Raw genomic sequence first — 16688 nt, 5'->3', positions numbered from 1 at the left:
TGGACACTTCCCACTTGAAGAATATTGTGAATTTAGCAAAACAGCTGCTTCCCAGAAAATTGGTTATGCCTTTCAATTTTTCTTTCTTTAGTGACTCTTAGATGAATGAATTATTATCCTTCTGGTCATATGTGAAAAATTTGACCTGTTTGCTTCTTACAGAATGCTATTATTATTGTCAGAGTGAAGAAAGTTGAGTGGTCCATGACTATGATTATGTCTTACCAATTTTTAAGCAAGGATATTTAATAACCTACTGAAGGAAGTTAGAAGTTAAAAATATCCAAGTGTTACTTTTTTCACATAGACTACATAATTCCAAAGAGGAAAATGTAGATCCCACTGTATAGAGACATCCTTTTCCTCTGTGGGGTCTAACCTGGATAAAGAAGAAAACTTGAATGTAGGCTTGGCTAGTGGACTGAACGAGAGTGGGGTGGACATGAGACTAGAGGTTTCAACAAGGTCAAAGATAAGGTGTAGTCAGGGGACCAGGAAGTTGGAAGGTTAGGAGAGTTGGAAAAACCTGCCAGCATCACCTATCTTAAGGGGCTGTTGCGAAGGCTGAATGAGATCATGGATGCGGAGCAGAGCATCAGCCTTGGTCTCCAGCTAGGAGCCTGGTTTCAATCCCTTCTCTGCCTCTTCTTGGCTGAGTGATCCTGAAAAAGTGACTTATGTTAGCTGAATCTGAATTGCCCCAACAGTGAGTTGTGCAGATGAAATGAGATAGTAGATGAAATGTACTTTTTGCATAGTAAGAACTCAGGTGTTAGTTATTATTATTCATTACTTTTATTACCTCAGGTCCTCTTATTTATTTATTTTCACCCTCAATATGTTCCATTCTCCTTCCTTATTTTATATTTTTTCTGTAGAACTTACACTGTAAATTTTATTTGTTGATCTTTTAATTTTTGATTCTCCTCATTAAAATGTAAGCTCCATGGTGACGGGGAATTTATCCCATTTTGTTCCCTACAGGGGAGTGCCTAGGACAGTGCTGGCACACAGTAGTACTCAATAAATATTTGTTGAATGAAAGAATCATTGTATAGGAAGGGGGACACATGGTTAGTTCTGAAATAGCCAAAATGACACTTGTCAGTAGGGACCATTTCCAAGATGTGGCCAGAGGTGTGGGTTAATCAGTGGAGGGAAAGTTTATTGGAACTGAAGAAGTCAAGAGGCTCTGGAGCGAGGGTGTTGGGTGGATCATCCACATCGAATCTATGACACAAAATGAAGCTAGGGAGTGAGGTGGAGAAGAGGGTGAAAAGGAGCTGCCAGCATCCCTAAGCCTGTAGATGAATGCAGAGGAATGCTCTGTAGTCAGTGGTGGATGGCCGTAAGTAAAAGGTAGAATGAGCAGATGGCTGCTTTACATTAAGGGGAGTGGGAGTTGGAGGTAGCAATGCGGAGTTGGGAGAACTCGTAGTCCCATGACATAGGGCCCACAGAAGACTGAGGAACTTTCTGTGGAGAGAGCTAGAGGAGAAGAGATGGCCCCTGGAGAGAGCTGGGATACAGTTAAGGAAACAGGTGGGCGAGTGTGGCAGAGAGCCTGGGAATGCAGAGAAGGGTGTTGCTAAGGACATAGCATTCCCAAAGGTTGGTGGGAGTGAGACTAGTAAACGGGAGCACGGAGCTGTCTCGAGAGGAAAGTGCAAGTGGCTGTATGCACAGAGGAGAGGTGACACTCAAGAATGTATGGTTGTAGGTCATCTTTTTCTCCATTATCAGATACAAGATGATTTTGTAGTTAAATAAGTTAAACAAAGAGAGGGACAGCACATTTCTGGAAACATCCTGATGTTCAAATGCTCTACAGAATTATTCAAATATCTAACAGTCACATCTTCTACTTGTTATGGAAATATCTTTCCCTTCCTTCCATCTCAGAAGAATACTTGATAGTTTCAGTTGGATATACTCCTGGATGAATGAATTTAAACAGTTACCACCTTTCGTAACCTTCACCAATTTTTTCAGCTAAACTTAAATAGGTTAAAATTTCAGTGAATTTTTAAAAAATGAAATTGTTTATAAAAGTAAACCACTAACACAAGCTTTGGAACTCTTCTGAGTTAGAACTATCATCTAATGCTTTTCTATCTCTCTTGTTAAGTTAAATTTGGAGGTGTGAAGCATCTCAAGTTATCTCCAAATAAGTTCATAAGGCAATGTTCATTAGTGAGTTGGTTGATTGGTCAGTGACTCAAACACTCACTGGGTAACCACAATGCCTAGAGCACTGTAAGAACAAAGCAATGGATAAGACAGGCTAAGGTTTTGAACATGATAGAAACACTATTTAGATGCCAACAAATAATTTCAAAGCTATTTAGAACAAGTGAATATTTTGAGCTGGGAATCTTTCTTCCTCTTCTGCATTCCCTGAATAAATAATTGAAGATAATGATAATTAACATTAATAATAACAAATGTGGGTAAAGCCAGAGTGCCCTAGAAGAATATACTGAAAGTGCTACTCAATAAAACATGTTGAATGACAGTCTTTTGGGAGTTTAAAATTTGGGTAGGGGCACTATTCTCAAGGCATTTTAACATGTCACTGTTTCTATGCCATTTTATCATCACAGCAGAAAATTTAAAAATCATTCCAGGTTGCACTAGCTAAAACTACCTGAGACTAATGTACTTACATGATGAAAACAAAGTATTTTCATCTGCATGAGCATTTCTTGATGAGAAGACTAGGGACACATTTATGAAACAGCTGCTCCTATAGTCCCTTAAGAAGCCCTGTCTATACTTTCCAGCCTTGAGCAAAGTCCAAGATGAAGCTAACACAGAACTATAGGTTCCAATTAATTTCTATTCAACCGCTTTCTTGTATGACTTCTCTTGGCTCAAATTGAGATGCTTAAGGAATTTGGATCTTACTAATTAAAATGGCAATGTTACCAACTTTAGATACCCCAAAATCTACTAACAAATATTTTCTTTTCCTAAAATGAAAAAAGGGGTTCACATTGTTATTCCATATGTTTATTAATACTTATATTTGATTGATGATGTGGATTTTAAAAACAAACAAACCAACAACCAAAAGTTCTCTTTAGATTGGTATATTCAGAAAAAGTTTACCTCTCTCTGTTTAAAGAAATCCAAACCAAAACACAAGCAAACCAACCAACAGATACTCTAAAGCCAAAACAAACCACACCAACAAAAAATTATGAAATATATTTTTTGGAGCCCCAGATGTTACTTGAAGGTTGCTGGTAGCATATGGCTTAATTTCCTGGTTAAAGCAGGGTAAACTACAACTTCTACCATGGCCAGACTGAACCAGAGAAAGGGCCTTTATGTATGCAGGTATTGGCTATAAGTCAGGATCACCAACCTATTCAACCGTAGCTTCTGCTCTGAGATGTGCTGATCAGTAAAAATACACCTGGGCACTTTTTAATTCCATCTGATTCGAAGAGAAAGTTTAGCAGGTCATAAGTTTGTGGATTTTGCATCTTGGTTATCACAAAATTAATGGCCCGAGGCAACGAAGGTTTCCGACATCATGTGGAAAATATGCATCTTCCCTTAAAGACTGCCTATCCACCTGTTCTCTGCCTGACCCAGGACAGACATCAAGTATTGGGAAGCTTTAAATCATACAATATTTCCTGCTGCTACCCAAGCTACTCCAAGCTAAGGACTTCCATCTCTGGGACCATCTTGCAAGGAAAAGTCACTGTTAAGAGAAAAAGACCACACCACAAAAACTACTTCAAAATCTGTATCAGTCATTCTGATTTTTTACAATTGTGCTAAAACACACACTTAAGAAAGTTCTTTTTGTTGTCATGAAATATAAAACGTTCAATATTTAGGTTCAACTCTAGAGTAGAATATTTTTTGGCCAACTTTTTATCCCAAGATAAACTTAGCTATTTAAAATCGTAGAAAGCAGAGTTTTAAGTGCTATGTGTAAGATAGTCCATTAATTAAGTTGAACTACTTAATTTTTCCTATACAATAGTTTAAACAGGCCATTTTATCAAATTCCTGGCCTGTTAAAATGATTTAGAATTTAAATATAAAACAGAAGAATGCTAATCCTTAATACAGAATATAACAAATTATCCAACATTGAGGTTAGACATCTGACATTATATTTACATATATTTTCTTTCATCTTCTAAAATGGCAAGTCCAGTGGTAGCTGTCCATTTTACTAGTCATTCCAGTTTCAATTTCCATTTCAGAAGATGTAAATAGAACTTACTAAAATACCTTTTTTCTTTTCCTCACTTTTCTGATCTCCCATGCAGCATTCCTTGTCATAAGAATATTTACACATTTACATTTTACAATAATGGATGTTGTATCTGAAATATTAATTATCCAAAGCAAAGTTAAATTCCAATTCCAGCCAAAAATGTCCTTATATTTGTTGTATTGCATTTGCAAAAGAGTTAGGAAAGAGCCCTGGTTGACAGAGTTAAGTTCCTTGCCCAAAAAAGGTGTTTGTTGTTTTTCAATTTAACACAGTTAATTAAGTAACCAATATTAACTGCAAATTAGCTTTAATTTTTTAATATGAAAAAATTGAAGGTCCCATACAAACCAAATTCATGGAATATTTTCTTTAGTATTTAATACTTTCGAAGTAGCCATAGCATTTTTATATAGAAAGTGAGACCAGGTCTTTTGAAGAGAACTGGGATTTAAAAATGTGAATGGGGAAAAGGCATGAGGGGAGGATAAATCAGAATCTGGTATGCTATGTACTACTTACCTTCAAAAGTCAAATAAAACTTTCCTCTGTCAAACCAAACGAGGGAAGGCTGTTCATTCTCTGCATGGCCAGGAGTTGAAGCGGGATGGGAAAGGTTAAGGAGAGGGAGAGAGAAGGACACAGTATGAGTTACAGAGCAGGTCATTAATCTCACTAGGGGGGAGGGCAGAGGCACTGCATGCCATTAGCGTGCAGGAAAAAGGGAAGGCTGGCAATCTGTTACTATTATTATTTTGTTTTCAGTTCGGGAAACAGAAAGCAAAAGCAAAGCTATGGAGGCCTAAAGGGATGGGCACGTGTTGCTGGTAGCTTGGTACTCGGTGCTGGTGAGCATGGAGCAGAAGTCTTCCTGGCCATGCAGGGGCGTCAGCATATTTTAACTGCACTAGTTTGGCCAAACTGTCATTCAGCAATTGCTGTATTTATTTCATCTTCAATGTCATCCCCTTCTAGGTTTTCAAAAAGATAAACTCAGAGTTATAGGTTATATAAAACTTAGCTGAGGTTTTCAATGACAACAGCATTGCATATCAATTGAAAGTTCATGGAAGATGTCATATTTCTTCCATCCCCTCCCCTGGAATCACCTTAGGCATCCAGACACAAAACACCCTTTACCTATGTACCAAAGAAAAAACAAGATTACTCACGGTGCTCTACTATAATTTTAATTAAAAAGCCATCACTGGACATGTAATTCTGAGCAGTTAAATTATTCCTCCTTTTGTAAATTCACAAAGCAATAGCATCTCACCTTTTTTGAACCTTTTCACTGAGAAACTGTCATGCAACCTGCTGCTTTATAAAATGTTGTCTCAAAAAACATTTCCGTGGCATGAGTTCCACGATGAATGGTAAATAGACGGTGCATCTGATCGGCACTGGACACTCATGAGGTGAGGAGCATGTCCATGAACTGAGCATTCAGATGGCATAAGGGCTTGGATTTTTAAAGTCTAGGTATCTAGAGATCACTCGGCTAGCACCATACCTGCAGGCGTTTCACAGCGCCTTTCAAACGAGGGCAGTTTGTCATAAAAAACATCATCTTCTGACACTACGAACCAAAGAAATATAAAAGAATGGAAAACAAAAACACAAATACAAATCTCAAATGAAATCAAGCAACACACTTCACTGATCGAAACACAGGAATGATTTTAATGGAAAAGGAAACAAAAGCTAAGACGCTGAGATTATGGAAAGGGTATAAAAAAGTGATGTGCTTATTTCATGATGAGCCTATGAGAAGAAATGGAAATCTAAAAAATGCCAGATTTTAGCATCTGTGAATTCACTGAAGTCAGCTCCATGGAAGAAATCACACCCCCACCTTTTCAGGGAGTTGTTAAAAGCACTATCATTAATAATTGACTCGTGCAGGTGTATTTCACTCAGACACAATTCTCAAGTGGCTGGACATATATCCATCAACAGAACCTGTGGACAGAGCACTGACAGCTCAATGGGATCACCCAGCATGCACCTTCCTCCCCATGGGGAAAGAGGAAGCTTTTAATGAGACCGTAAAAATGCAACAGTATGAATCTGAGGCCCTGAATGAAGTATCCCATTTCAACTTCATCAATATCCAAATTCAATTTGCCTTGCACCTGTACTTGGTAGTTATGGATTGTTAATTTTGAACAGCATTATTGTAATTCCATCTTTGGCTATGGTATCAGGCATGGCCAAATGTCTTTGTAAACTGGTCACAACAGTTGCTCTGAATCCCAACCATTCTGGATCTCTGTACACGGTCTCCCTCCTCACCAACAAACAAATGTAGACAATTGAAGTTTTATTCTATGTGATTTAGATCAATCAATGCCACATGTCTGAAGGGTATTATTATAACCTTAATAGAAAATTGAATAAATTCTGTACAAAGACTGGTAAGGGAGAATCTTCCCTAGAACTTAGAGAAGTAAGATAAGGAAATGGATGAGGGTAGTAAAATTATTTCAAAAACTCTGCTTCTTTGAAAATATTCTACTAGCTTGCCTCCTTAGACTTAGTGAATACTTAGTGAATAAGGCAGGGAAACTATTTCTTTGTCAATTCTTAAGGCTCTAGGATAGCACCTGTCAATCAGCTTTTAATATACATGTGGTTTCCTTGGTGGCTAGAATAAGCGAATGCAACTCCTATAATATCTGTTGGAGAGGAACAAGAACTGGCCCTAAGAAGGATACCCCATAATATCTCCAGAAAATAGGACACAAAACAGTTAAATTGGCAGTAACTGAATGTAACAGTGCCTTTTCATACCTATTAGTGGGGAATGGTGGAGAATATTCCTTTCTTTTGAAGAACTAATTTTCTGTTTACAGTCTCCTTAAAATGAGGAGCCTCCAATACTGTCATTTGTTCTTTGAGCTGAAGTTACAAAAGAATGGTTCGTAAGGGTTGAACAGCTTGGCTATCATTTTTTATTGTGGTTGTAGACATTGAGCGCTTAGAAGAAAACATATTAAATAAATCAGAGAACTTAAAAAATGGGTGGTTGCATAGCTCTGTGCTTAATTTAAATAAGGGCAACACTCAAATCAAGTACAGAAGAAAAATTTCCTTAAGAACTAACCATGGAGGGCTTCCCTGGTGGCGCAGTGGTTGAGAGTCTGCCTGCCGATGCAGGGGACACGGGTTCGTGCCCCGGTCTGGGAAGATCCCACATGCCGCGGAGCGGCTGGGCCCGTGGGCCATGGCCGCTGAGCCTGCGTGTCCGGAGCCTGTGCTCCACGGTGGGAGAGGCCACAAGAGTGAGAGGCCTGTGTACCGCAAAAAAAAAAAAAAAAAAAAAAAAAAAAAAAGAACTAACCATGGAAATTGCCTCAGATGGATCTTAGATGGGGAAGTCAGTACTGGAGACAGGCTTTTCCAAAAAAAAAAAAAAAAAAGGGCAGAAGGAAAAAATACTGAAGTGTGAGAATTTAAAATTGGGATCAAGAATATCCACCTCCAGAGGTCTTTCTTTTTGTCCAGAATAATTGATGTTAATACAGATATATTTTTTAAAAAGCTTATCTAAGTCAGAATTGCCACCCAGCTTAGAGAGACAAAGACTTGGAGGAAATATTTTAAGTTTTAAATGCTATGGTTAATATTCCTGTACTGAATACAAATCACTTTTGCTCAAAGATCTACACCAAAGGAAGCATCAAAGTCCATCTGATGCTTCCTTTGGTGCCCGTAAATGATTACCTTTCATTCATTACAGATTCCTGGGATGTTAAAGATCTAATTTAAAAATGCATAATTAACAGTGAAGGAATATAATTCATAGTGAATTTAACAATGAAGAAAAACTGTCTTCGTGGTGGTCTTTTTGCATTGGGGTACCAAAGGAAGGTTTTGCAAACATCGAAAAAAATGACTATCACCTATAGAAATAAGAAACAAATAATAAATTGGTTATATACAATTAGAGATAACTCCATTTATCTCTAAATGTCTAGGAATTTGTTTCTTACAATAGAATAACTTTAAACACTTTCTTTATTCACATAATATTAATAGGATTCTTCCCCCCAAATCAAATAGTGAAGGTCCTGTGAGCTTTGTTCAGTACAAAAGGAGTTTATTGTATGTCATTGATTCTACTATGTGTACTTTTTTTTTTTTTTGCGGTATGTGGGCCTCTCACTGCTGTGGCCTCTCCTGTTGTGGAGCACAGGCTCTGGACGCGCAGGCTCAGTGGCCATGGTTCACGGGCCCAGCCGCTCCGCGGCATGTGGGATCTTCCCAGACCGGGGCACGAACCCGTGTCCCCTGCATCGGCAGGCGGACTCTCAACCACTGCACCACCAGGGAAGCCCTATGTGTACTTTTTAACCTCTCTGGAATTGGGATGGGTCTTAAAATCAATACGATAAGAAAGTATTGCACCTTACCTCAACTGGCAGCTTTCTCCACCCTTTCTCAGTCATATAGAAAATAATAGTGCATCTTCTAATTGAAGGTAACTTAAATTCAGTGACATATAGTTGCAAAGGGACTCTTCATTATTGGCATGTTGACAATGCACAGAAAGTCCTGTTTTCAATTGTGGCATCAGATTTACTACTTTATAATCACAGGTCTCATGAAAAAGATTTTATGCCCAAAGTCTGGCAGGAGCGAATTCTTACTTGAATTGTTGTGTAGGAAGATCAGTCATGCTCTTAAACATTTAATCCTTGAATTATATTAAACTTTGCAATAAGCAAGTACAAATAATAAGTATCCAGTTTCTGCCACACATGTCCCAATTTTGGCACAAGTGTCACAGGAAATGTCAGAAAAGTATCTTGGTGGAGGGAGGGAACTATTGAGCCGTTGATGTCAGGAATTTGCTGCTGAAATTCTATCTCCCCCAAGCCATCTGATTACATTAAGCTGATGTTCCAAGGCAGTCATGAACAGTCAGCACCTTATTGCTGAACAGCCAAAGCACATCCTCTCCAAAAAGAGATAAACAACGCTACACAAGGTGCTGCTGGGCGGTTGTTGACAATGTATTTACTTCAGAGAGAAACGGCTGTCAGGTGACCCACAGCAGCAGGAAATAAAGAACAAGAGAGTGAGGAAGATGAAGACCAAACAAAAATAACAGACCCAAACAGATAAAATCAGAATGCTCCTCAGCAATGAAGCAATGTGACCAGCCTCTCAGGTGGCTTTTTTCTCTTTTTAGCCCCTCTGTGGTTCATCTTAAAAGAATGCATACTAGCTGTGTTAAGAATCAGAGTCACTGGGCTTCCCTGGTGGCGCAGTGCTTGAGAGTCCGCCTGCTGATGCAGGGGACACAGGTTCGTGCCCCTGTCCGGGAGGATCCCACATGCCGTGGAGCGGCTGGGCTCGTGAGCCGTGGCCACTGGGCCTGCGCGTCCGGAGCCTGTGCTCCGCAACGAGAGAGGCCACAACAGTGAGAGGCCCGCGTACCGAAAAAAAAAAAAAAAAAAAAAGAATCAGAGTCACTGGCCAGGATTTGAGATTTCTGCAGCAGGGAGCATGAGAACACATGGTACAAAACGTGGCCACAGGTCAAATGCTGTGTGTGTGCAATTTTCTCTATGAATCTCAGTGAGTTGAAGGAATAGGTTAGATGGTCATCTGAGGTCACTTGAGGTCTGCTTTCTGAGTGACAGTTTATTATCCTTACTTTCCTCTATGAACCACCAGGAAAATCACAGAGAGTGAGTGGAACAAATGACCTCGAGGAAAAAACAACAGAAAAACAACAGAGCAGGAGTGGGGGAAATGGCTGTAGCAATCAAGAGTATTAAAGAGAGTTCAAAAATAAGGTTGGAAGTTACAGAAAAGACCAAACAAAATGGCAACAACAACAAAACCCAGAGAGAAACTAGCTAATAGGCATCTAAAATTAGGGAGCCCTGAATTGCCCCAGCTGATGATGCAGATAAAGAATAGACATGGTTATATAAATGATGTTAAATATCTGTCTGTTAACGAATCATATGAAATTGGATAGCTGGCTATATTTTCACCAAATTTGAAGAATTCTTTGGGGTTGATCTGATTAAAAATGTAGAGCACGTGATATGGTCGAAATTCTCTTTGGGGGCCTAAGAGGCACACTTTAACTTATTTCCCTGGGAAAAGAGGGATTTCTTCTCCAGAAGAGCTTCAGGCTTTGATCAAATTACTCCTCACATGGGCAACTCTGTAGTGTGCTCTTTTTTGGCAAGTAGCAGCAGGAATTTATTTAGCTTTGGTTAATGATTCTCCCAAGCAATGCAGCATGAGCCAGCTGGTTTATAATATGGGAGACTTGGAGGGCATTCAGACAATAAAGGAAAACAATGGGAAAAAATGGAATGGGAAAGCCCAGGTCAGAGATACCATGCAAACATAAGAGAGGCAGCAGGAGCTATGGAAGGTGGGTAAAGAGGTGTAGACAGAGACCGGCCTTGGGAAGAAGGAAGACGGTCCAGGCAAAAAGAGGCATTTAAACCTGGGAAAACCATCCAGCTGAGCAGCCATTCTCAACTCTTCACTTTCATCACACCATAAGGAAAGAGGCACAAAGGCATTTACTGAAAATGCCAGCAATGACTTATTTCTTGGGGAAAATTGACCGCACATCACTGAAAAGCACTACAAAAAATGTCGAAAAGTTTTCTCACGTCCCACAGTGCCCATGTTTATACCATCTGTCAACATAAGGAGAACCAAAGTGATGAAGAAATGAAAGCTCCAAGAAAATAAAAGTTCTAAATTTTGTGATTTTTGATGGGTTACATGGTTGGAATTTAAAAAAAAACATTCCCCCCTCAATGGAGACTATTTTCATAATAAGAAATAATATCAAAATTATAGGATCTTATTTGATGATTTCTTCTTTACTTTTATGAATAGCTCTGCATGGAAATAGCATAAGAGAATTCCTGCAAAACACAGGTGTTCACATTCTTTTATTTGCTTATTTGCTTACTTAAAGCACTTTGCCTTCTTTGCTGAGAAGGTGCTTTTAAAAGAAGAGTCAGATGATAGCAGCAAAACACACAGCAAAACAACTTTGATCAGAAACATAGGGCATTAGGGTTTTCAGACCATAAATAATAGCCAGTCAAAACCACAAACAGATTAGAAGAGAGGAGATAATTTTTACCAACTGTCGGGGTGGTGGCTGCACTCAAGGAATTGGTGGACGATATTGAAGAAGTGCTCTCAGCCCGGGCTAGGGGGGCTATCGGAGGAGGGCTGGAAGAATGGATGGGAGGGCTGAAAGGTCGGGGCTGCAGGGAGAAGAAAAGAAATGGAAAGTTAGATTCACAGGTCTGCCCTCCATATTTTTAGTGTCTTCCGGCCCCAGATATGACAACTCAGGTTCTTAAAAGAGAATGGGTGGCACCATTTTTACACTGAAATTGATTATATCTGTACAGGAGCTTGTGGATGGAGCTAGAGGAACCATCAACCGTAATGCGCTGCACTCAACAGGAACATCACATTTAGAGAAGCTGAGGTCTGGGATGAGGTCAGTGATGTTTCAGGAGGATGGACTCTTATGCCCCCAGGAACTAAGCAAGTAACATAATGTGAGAGCTTATACCCACTGAAAGATATTTTAATACAGAATACTGTACTGTGTTAGCTAAACTAGATACCAGGGACATCAGCAGTCTGTGACTCCTGTGTGCAGATACCAAAGAAATTTACCTCTGCCAGAAGTCTCTTAATTGTTCACACAGAATGTTTCCCACCCCTCAGCCTTAAAACATGATGCAAGAAACGTCAGAAAAAACTCATTGGGTCATACCATCCTCCTTTATATTCACATAGTGTGCCTACCACCAGTAACTTCTCTGTAGTCTAGGGACAGAAATCAGGACTTGCCCTCCCTTGGAATCTTCCAAATCAGATAAATATGGTGAAAGGAAACACTTCCCATTCTAAAGGATTTAGCACAATTGAGCATTATTATCTTAATTTTCATCAAACCCACTGTAGAAGAACTAAGGGCCCCAGGATCCTATTCCTATTATTTTTTTATTTTATTTTTTTTTATTTTTTGCGGTACGCGGGCCTCTCACTGTTGTGGCCTCTCCCATTGCAGAGCACAGATGCGCAGGCTCAGCGGCCATGGCTCACGGGCCCAGCCGCTCCACGGCATGTGGGATCTTCCCGGACCGGGGCATGAACCCGTGTTCCCTGCATCGGCAGGCGGACTCTAAACTGCTGCGCCACCAGGGAAGCCCTATTCCTATTATTTTTGACTTTGGCTTGAAAGATGGTAGAGATTTGAGGGCAACTGAAATGTACACTCTGATTGCAGTGACTGTCTTTCAGATGTCACCTGTCAGGGCCATTTGTACAAGCACTGTAAGTAAGACTTAGACCTGAAGTTGAGATGACCTGCGTTCAGGCACTTGGACTCCTGTTTGTCATTCCCACTGGGTGTTTCTGAGCAGGCCAGGGCAGAAGGGAACATACCACATCTCCGACTCCAGGCTTCCCTGGAGGTAGCTTTGGCCGAGACGGAGGCCGGGGAGGAGGTGGAGGTGGGGTCGTGGTGCTGCAAAGAACCAAGGGGGTGGCTGGCCGAGCAGGGGATGATGCACCTGAAAAACAAGCTGGTGTTAAAAATGGCAAGGAACGCAGGTGGCCAAAAGTGCTGTCATCACTGGATCCCGCCTTCCCCATTCCCTGAAACAGTGTCAATCACAGCCATTTTTTTTCACCTCAGCAGTTAGTACAGTCAACTCTGTAGCACATGGGGTTTGGGTTTGTTGTTTTTTTTTTTCAATAAAGAAAAAAAATCACTAGGTTGAACTATGGTTGATGGCAGAAGCTGAAGCTCGTTGCCTTTTGTTGTCATGTGACACCCAGTGAAAGGTAAATCCTTTTATTACTCCCTGTGACAGAAGATATATTCTTAAGACTCTTTTGGTTGGTTGGGTGGGTATCCTTCATTTTGACCATGATACACACCAAACTTATTTTAAATTCTCTTGATTTTTGCATATTCAGAATTTATTTATGTCCAAGATGAAAATGGAGGTTAGAATTTGAAAAAAAAAGATTTTTCACATTATATGTATATATACATATATATAAATATGTATATATATACATATTTATATATATAAAACGCAGAAGAGAAGTATCCTTACTGTGCTTCAAGATATGAGTGCTAACTTCGTAAATGTAAGCAAACACTTGATGGTAAGCAAAGGACAAAATGTAAGAGTAAATTAGATGGTACGTGCATACTTTGTGTAGAATCTTAACAGAAACACATTGAATTTAGAGGATTTTATTTTTCAAAGGAGGCTAGGTAGGAATCTGTCTGTGTAGAGGTTGCCTGTGATGATTTTTTTTTTTTTTTTTTTTTTTTTTTTTTGCAGTATGCGGGCCTCTCACTGTTGTGGCCTCTCCCGTTGCGGAGCACAGGCTCTGGACGCTCAGGCTCAGCAGCCATGGCTCACGGGCCCAGCCGCTCCACGGCATGTGGGATCCCCCTGGACCGGGGCACGAACCCATGTCCCCTGCACCGGCAGGCGGACTCTTAACCACTGCGCCACCAGGGAAGCCCTGTGATGATTTTTAAAAGAGCCTCTTGGATTTACTTTTCTGGCTGTCAATGACAAGCATGTGAAACACAGAGGACACACAGAGGTTGGCATGCACGCTGATGAGCACACCAGAGAGGTCTCTAGACTCAGGGGTCTGCCTGTCTTCAATCATCTGTTTGGGATACATGGGTAATCTACTTGGCTAACAACCTTAAGAAAGTCCAATCAATATTCCAAACTGTTCTTGTTCAGTCAGAGAAGTTCCAACTACTCCTGAGGTTTTTTTCACTTTGATTAGAAGCACAGGTATCAAATCACTCCAAAAAAAGTCTAAGAAATTGTGCCCCAGGAAAATATCTGTCCCCACCTAGCCTCCCCTCCAACATGTCACAAAACTCTGTACTCTGGAGAATCCTAGACCAGCACCTCCATGTCCAGATTTTCAGATTCTCAAGGAGCTTTGGAGTTGAGCAGCAAAACCCATCACTTCATCATCTGCTCCCATCTTAGGCGTGTCCTGGAGGTGAAAATCTTGCTCGTTTGTTTAAACAATTTGAAATGTTGAGTGCATTGTGTTTCTCTGTGTTGTTTATTCTAAGTGTAGTTTCATTGGTGCGAAACGTTTCTAATTATTACCACCCATCCCTACCGATACCTCCTCTCCACCACTACCAACTTTTTATTGTATACTCACTTTTTATTTTATTGGGCCAGTATCTATTTTAGGCATTTTACATGCATTATCTTATTTTATCCCCACAATAAGCTTTGGAGGAAGGTACTTCTACTATCTCAGTAGAAAGTAAAGCTCAGAGATATTCAGTAACTTGCTCAAGGTCACGTAGCTCAAATGGTCTATGTAACTACAAAGCCTGAGCTTTTAAATGCAGTGTCTTGTAGCTTTAGGTGGACCTTAGCCCCATATATTGCACAAAGGTCTTCTTTTCACATGGACAGACTGCATACTTCTCTCTCAATATAAATATTCTTAGTCTTTGGCTAATCTTCTCTGAATAAAAGAATAGGGTATATTTTGACAGGTCCCACTACAAAGTTTTCTTTATACCCAGGATGTTTTCAGAAAACAGAAGTGACAGCAAAGAGATGGGAAATAAATCTTTACACAGCAAAGTCTTTGTCAGGAAGTTTTATGGAGATTTTTTGAGGGTTCTATTTTGCTGGAAAACCATGCTATAGGAGTGGGTCAAAATGTCTGTCCATGGGTCTATTTCCAAGAAATAGTCTTCTGAGTCAATCTCAGGAAAAGGTCAGCTGCTTATCCTTTTCTTACAAGTTAGTCTAGAAGGGAAATTTTAAAATCCAGTTTCAGTAATACTTGGAAAACCAGTAAGGAGTTGTCATCGAGGCAGTGTGGAATACCGAAAAAACTGATGAAAAGTCGGATGACCTGAGTTCTGGCCCTCCGCACCTCTTATCAGCTGTGGGATCTTGACTTTTCTGAGCCTCAGCTTCCTGTTTTAAAAAATAAGACATGTTTCTACTTTGCAAAGGCTTTGTAACAATTGGAATGGACAATGCTTTTTAAAGTATTTACTAAACTATAAAATACTACACAAATGGAAGGCAGTTGATGATGGTAAAGATTGTTTTTTGATACAGGTACAACTAGAAGCAAGGAAAAAAGTAGCTAGTTAACTGGTTTCCTTTTCCTTTTGGGGCACTTTTTCTTTACTGCTTTACTTACTTTTTCTTTACTGAATTGATTTCATTGATTCGTTGTACAGTTAGAAGACACCAAGGGAGTGTTTAAGAAGAAAAACCTGCTTGACAGAACCCACACACTCAGCAGAGAGTAGTCAGGGCCTAAGGAGTATTTCACAATTGTACTAAGGCTTCACACGATTTTGTGAGATTACACAATTATTTTGTATTGCAAGAATATAGAGGGTTATTATTTGTACATCTCTATCCTCCTTCTTCTACCTTCAATTATACTTTCATTTTCCCTTCAAGCAGTGTTTATTCCCAAGAACAATGCTGGAAAATAACTGGACAGCATTGTTTAACTTTAAAAATCACATGTACATCATTTGAGTTTTGTGAGATCAAAAGAGTTGGCAACAATTGACATGCTCTCAATCCATCTGCTGCTCTCAACCTGGAGTTCGATCATAGCTTTGGTATGAGAACCGCATAAGGATGACTTCAACTTTCATCTCTCTTTTTGTGTGTGTGCTCGTGGGTGGGGGAGGGGAGTGGTGGGGAGAAGTGGTAAATCGAATCCAACAGACCTGAGGTCAGACAGATAATGGCTTTGCTATTTATTGCTTTGTAACGGTGGCAAGTGCTATCTTTCAGCATCCGTTTCCTTATCTGTGAAATGAGGCTAATACATCACAATGTTGTGGAGGAGAATCAAATGAATTAAAATATATGCACTTCGAAATATGTAAAGAATCAGTCTTTCCCAACTTGTGTTCCTTAAGACACAATTATACCATTGCTTTGAAGAAAGTATTAAACATATGTGAGAATGGTTTCACACTGTGTTTCTTTTTTGGTGACCAGCACATTAAAAGCCCTAAAACGATACTGTCCAAAAGAACTTTCTGTAATGATGAAAATGTTCTGGAACAAGTGCTGTCCAATAAGATAGCCACTAGCCACATGTGACCACTGAGCACTGAATTGTGCCTACTGCATCTAAATAACTGATTTTTAATTTTAATTAATTATCGTTAAGATTAAAATAGCCCCATGTGCCTAGTGGCTTCCATATTGGACATGTAGTTAGGAAATATATTTGTTTAATTCAACCCCAGGTAGCTCAAAGTTATTTGCTTATAGGGGGTTGTATGTGTGTGTCTGTTTGTGTTTAACATGATTTAATATTGCTTTAGTTTCCCCAGTAGGGAAACGTTGCACTGAATGTTCTATCTTTATGG

The 16688-nt window shown here is 39.7% G+C and overlaps 1 protein-coding gene across 1 annotated transcript in view; it reads right to left on the bottom strand.

Annotated features, from left to right (window-relative positions):
- SGIP1 (SH3GL interacting endocytic adaptor 1) overlaps positions 1-16688 on the bottom strand; it is a 215205-nt gene that overhangs the window by 39985 nt on the left and 158532 nt on the right. Inside the window, exons 15-18 of the mRNA XM_082616302.1 lie at positions 12701-12828; positions 11376-11502; positions 5754-5819; positions 4763-4822 (exon numbers count right to left, since the gene is read on the bottom strand). Coding sequence (XP_082472428.1) covers positions 4763-4822; positions 5754-5819; positions 11376-11502; positions 12701-12828 — 381 coding nt within the window. The remainder of the gene's footprint in view (positions 1-4762; positions 4823-5753; positions 5820-11375; positions 11503-12700; positions 12829-16688) is intronic.

The sequence above is a fragment of the Mesoplodon mirus genome, assembly GCF_964341445.2.
Source record: "Mesoplodon mirus genome assembly, chromosome: 3".
In the NCBI taxonomy this organism is placed as follows: Eukaryota; Metazoa; Chordata; class Mammalia; order Artiodactyla; family Ziphiidae; genus Mesoplodon; species Mesoplodon mirus.
The sequence above is the reverse complement of the archived record's forward strand: the minus strand, read 5'-3'. Positions and strand labels throughout refer to the sequence as shown.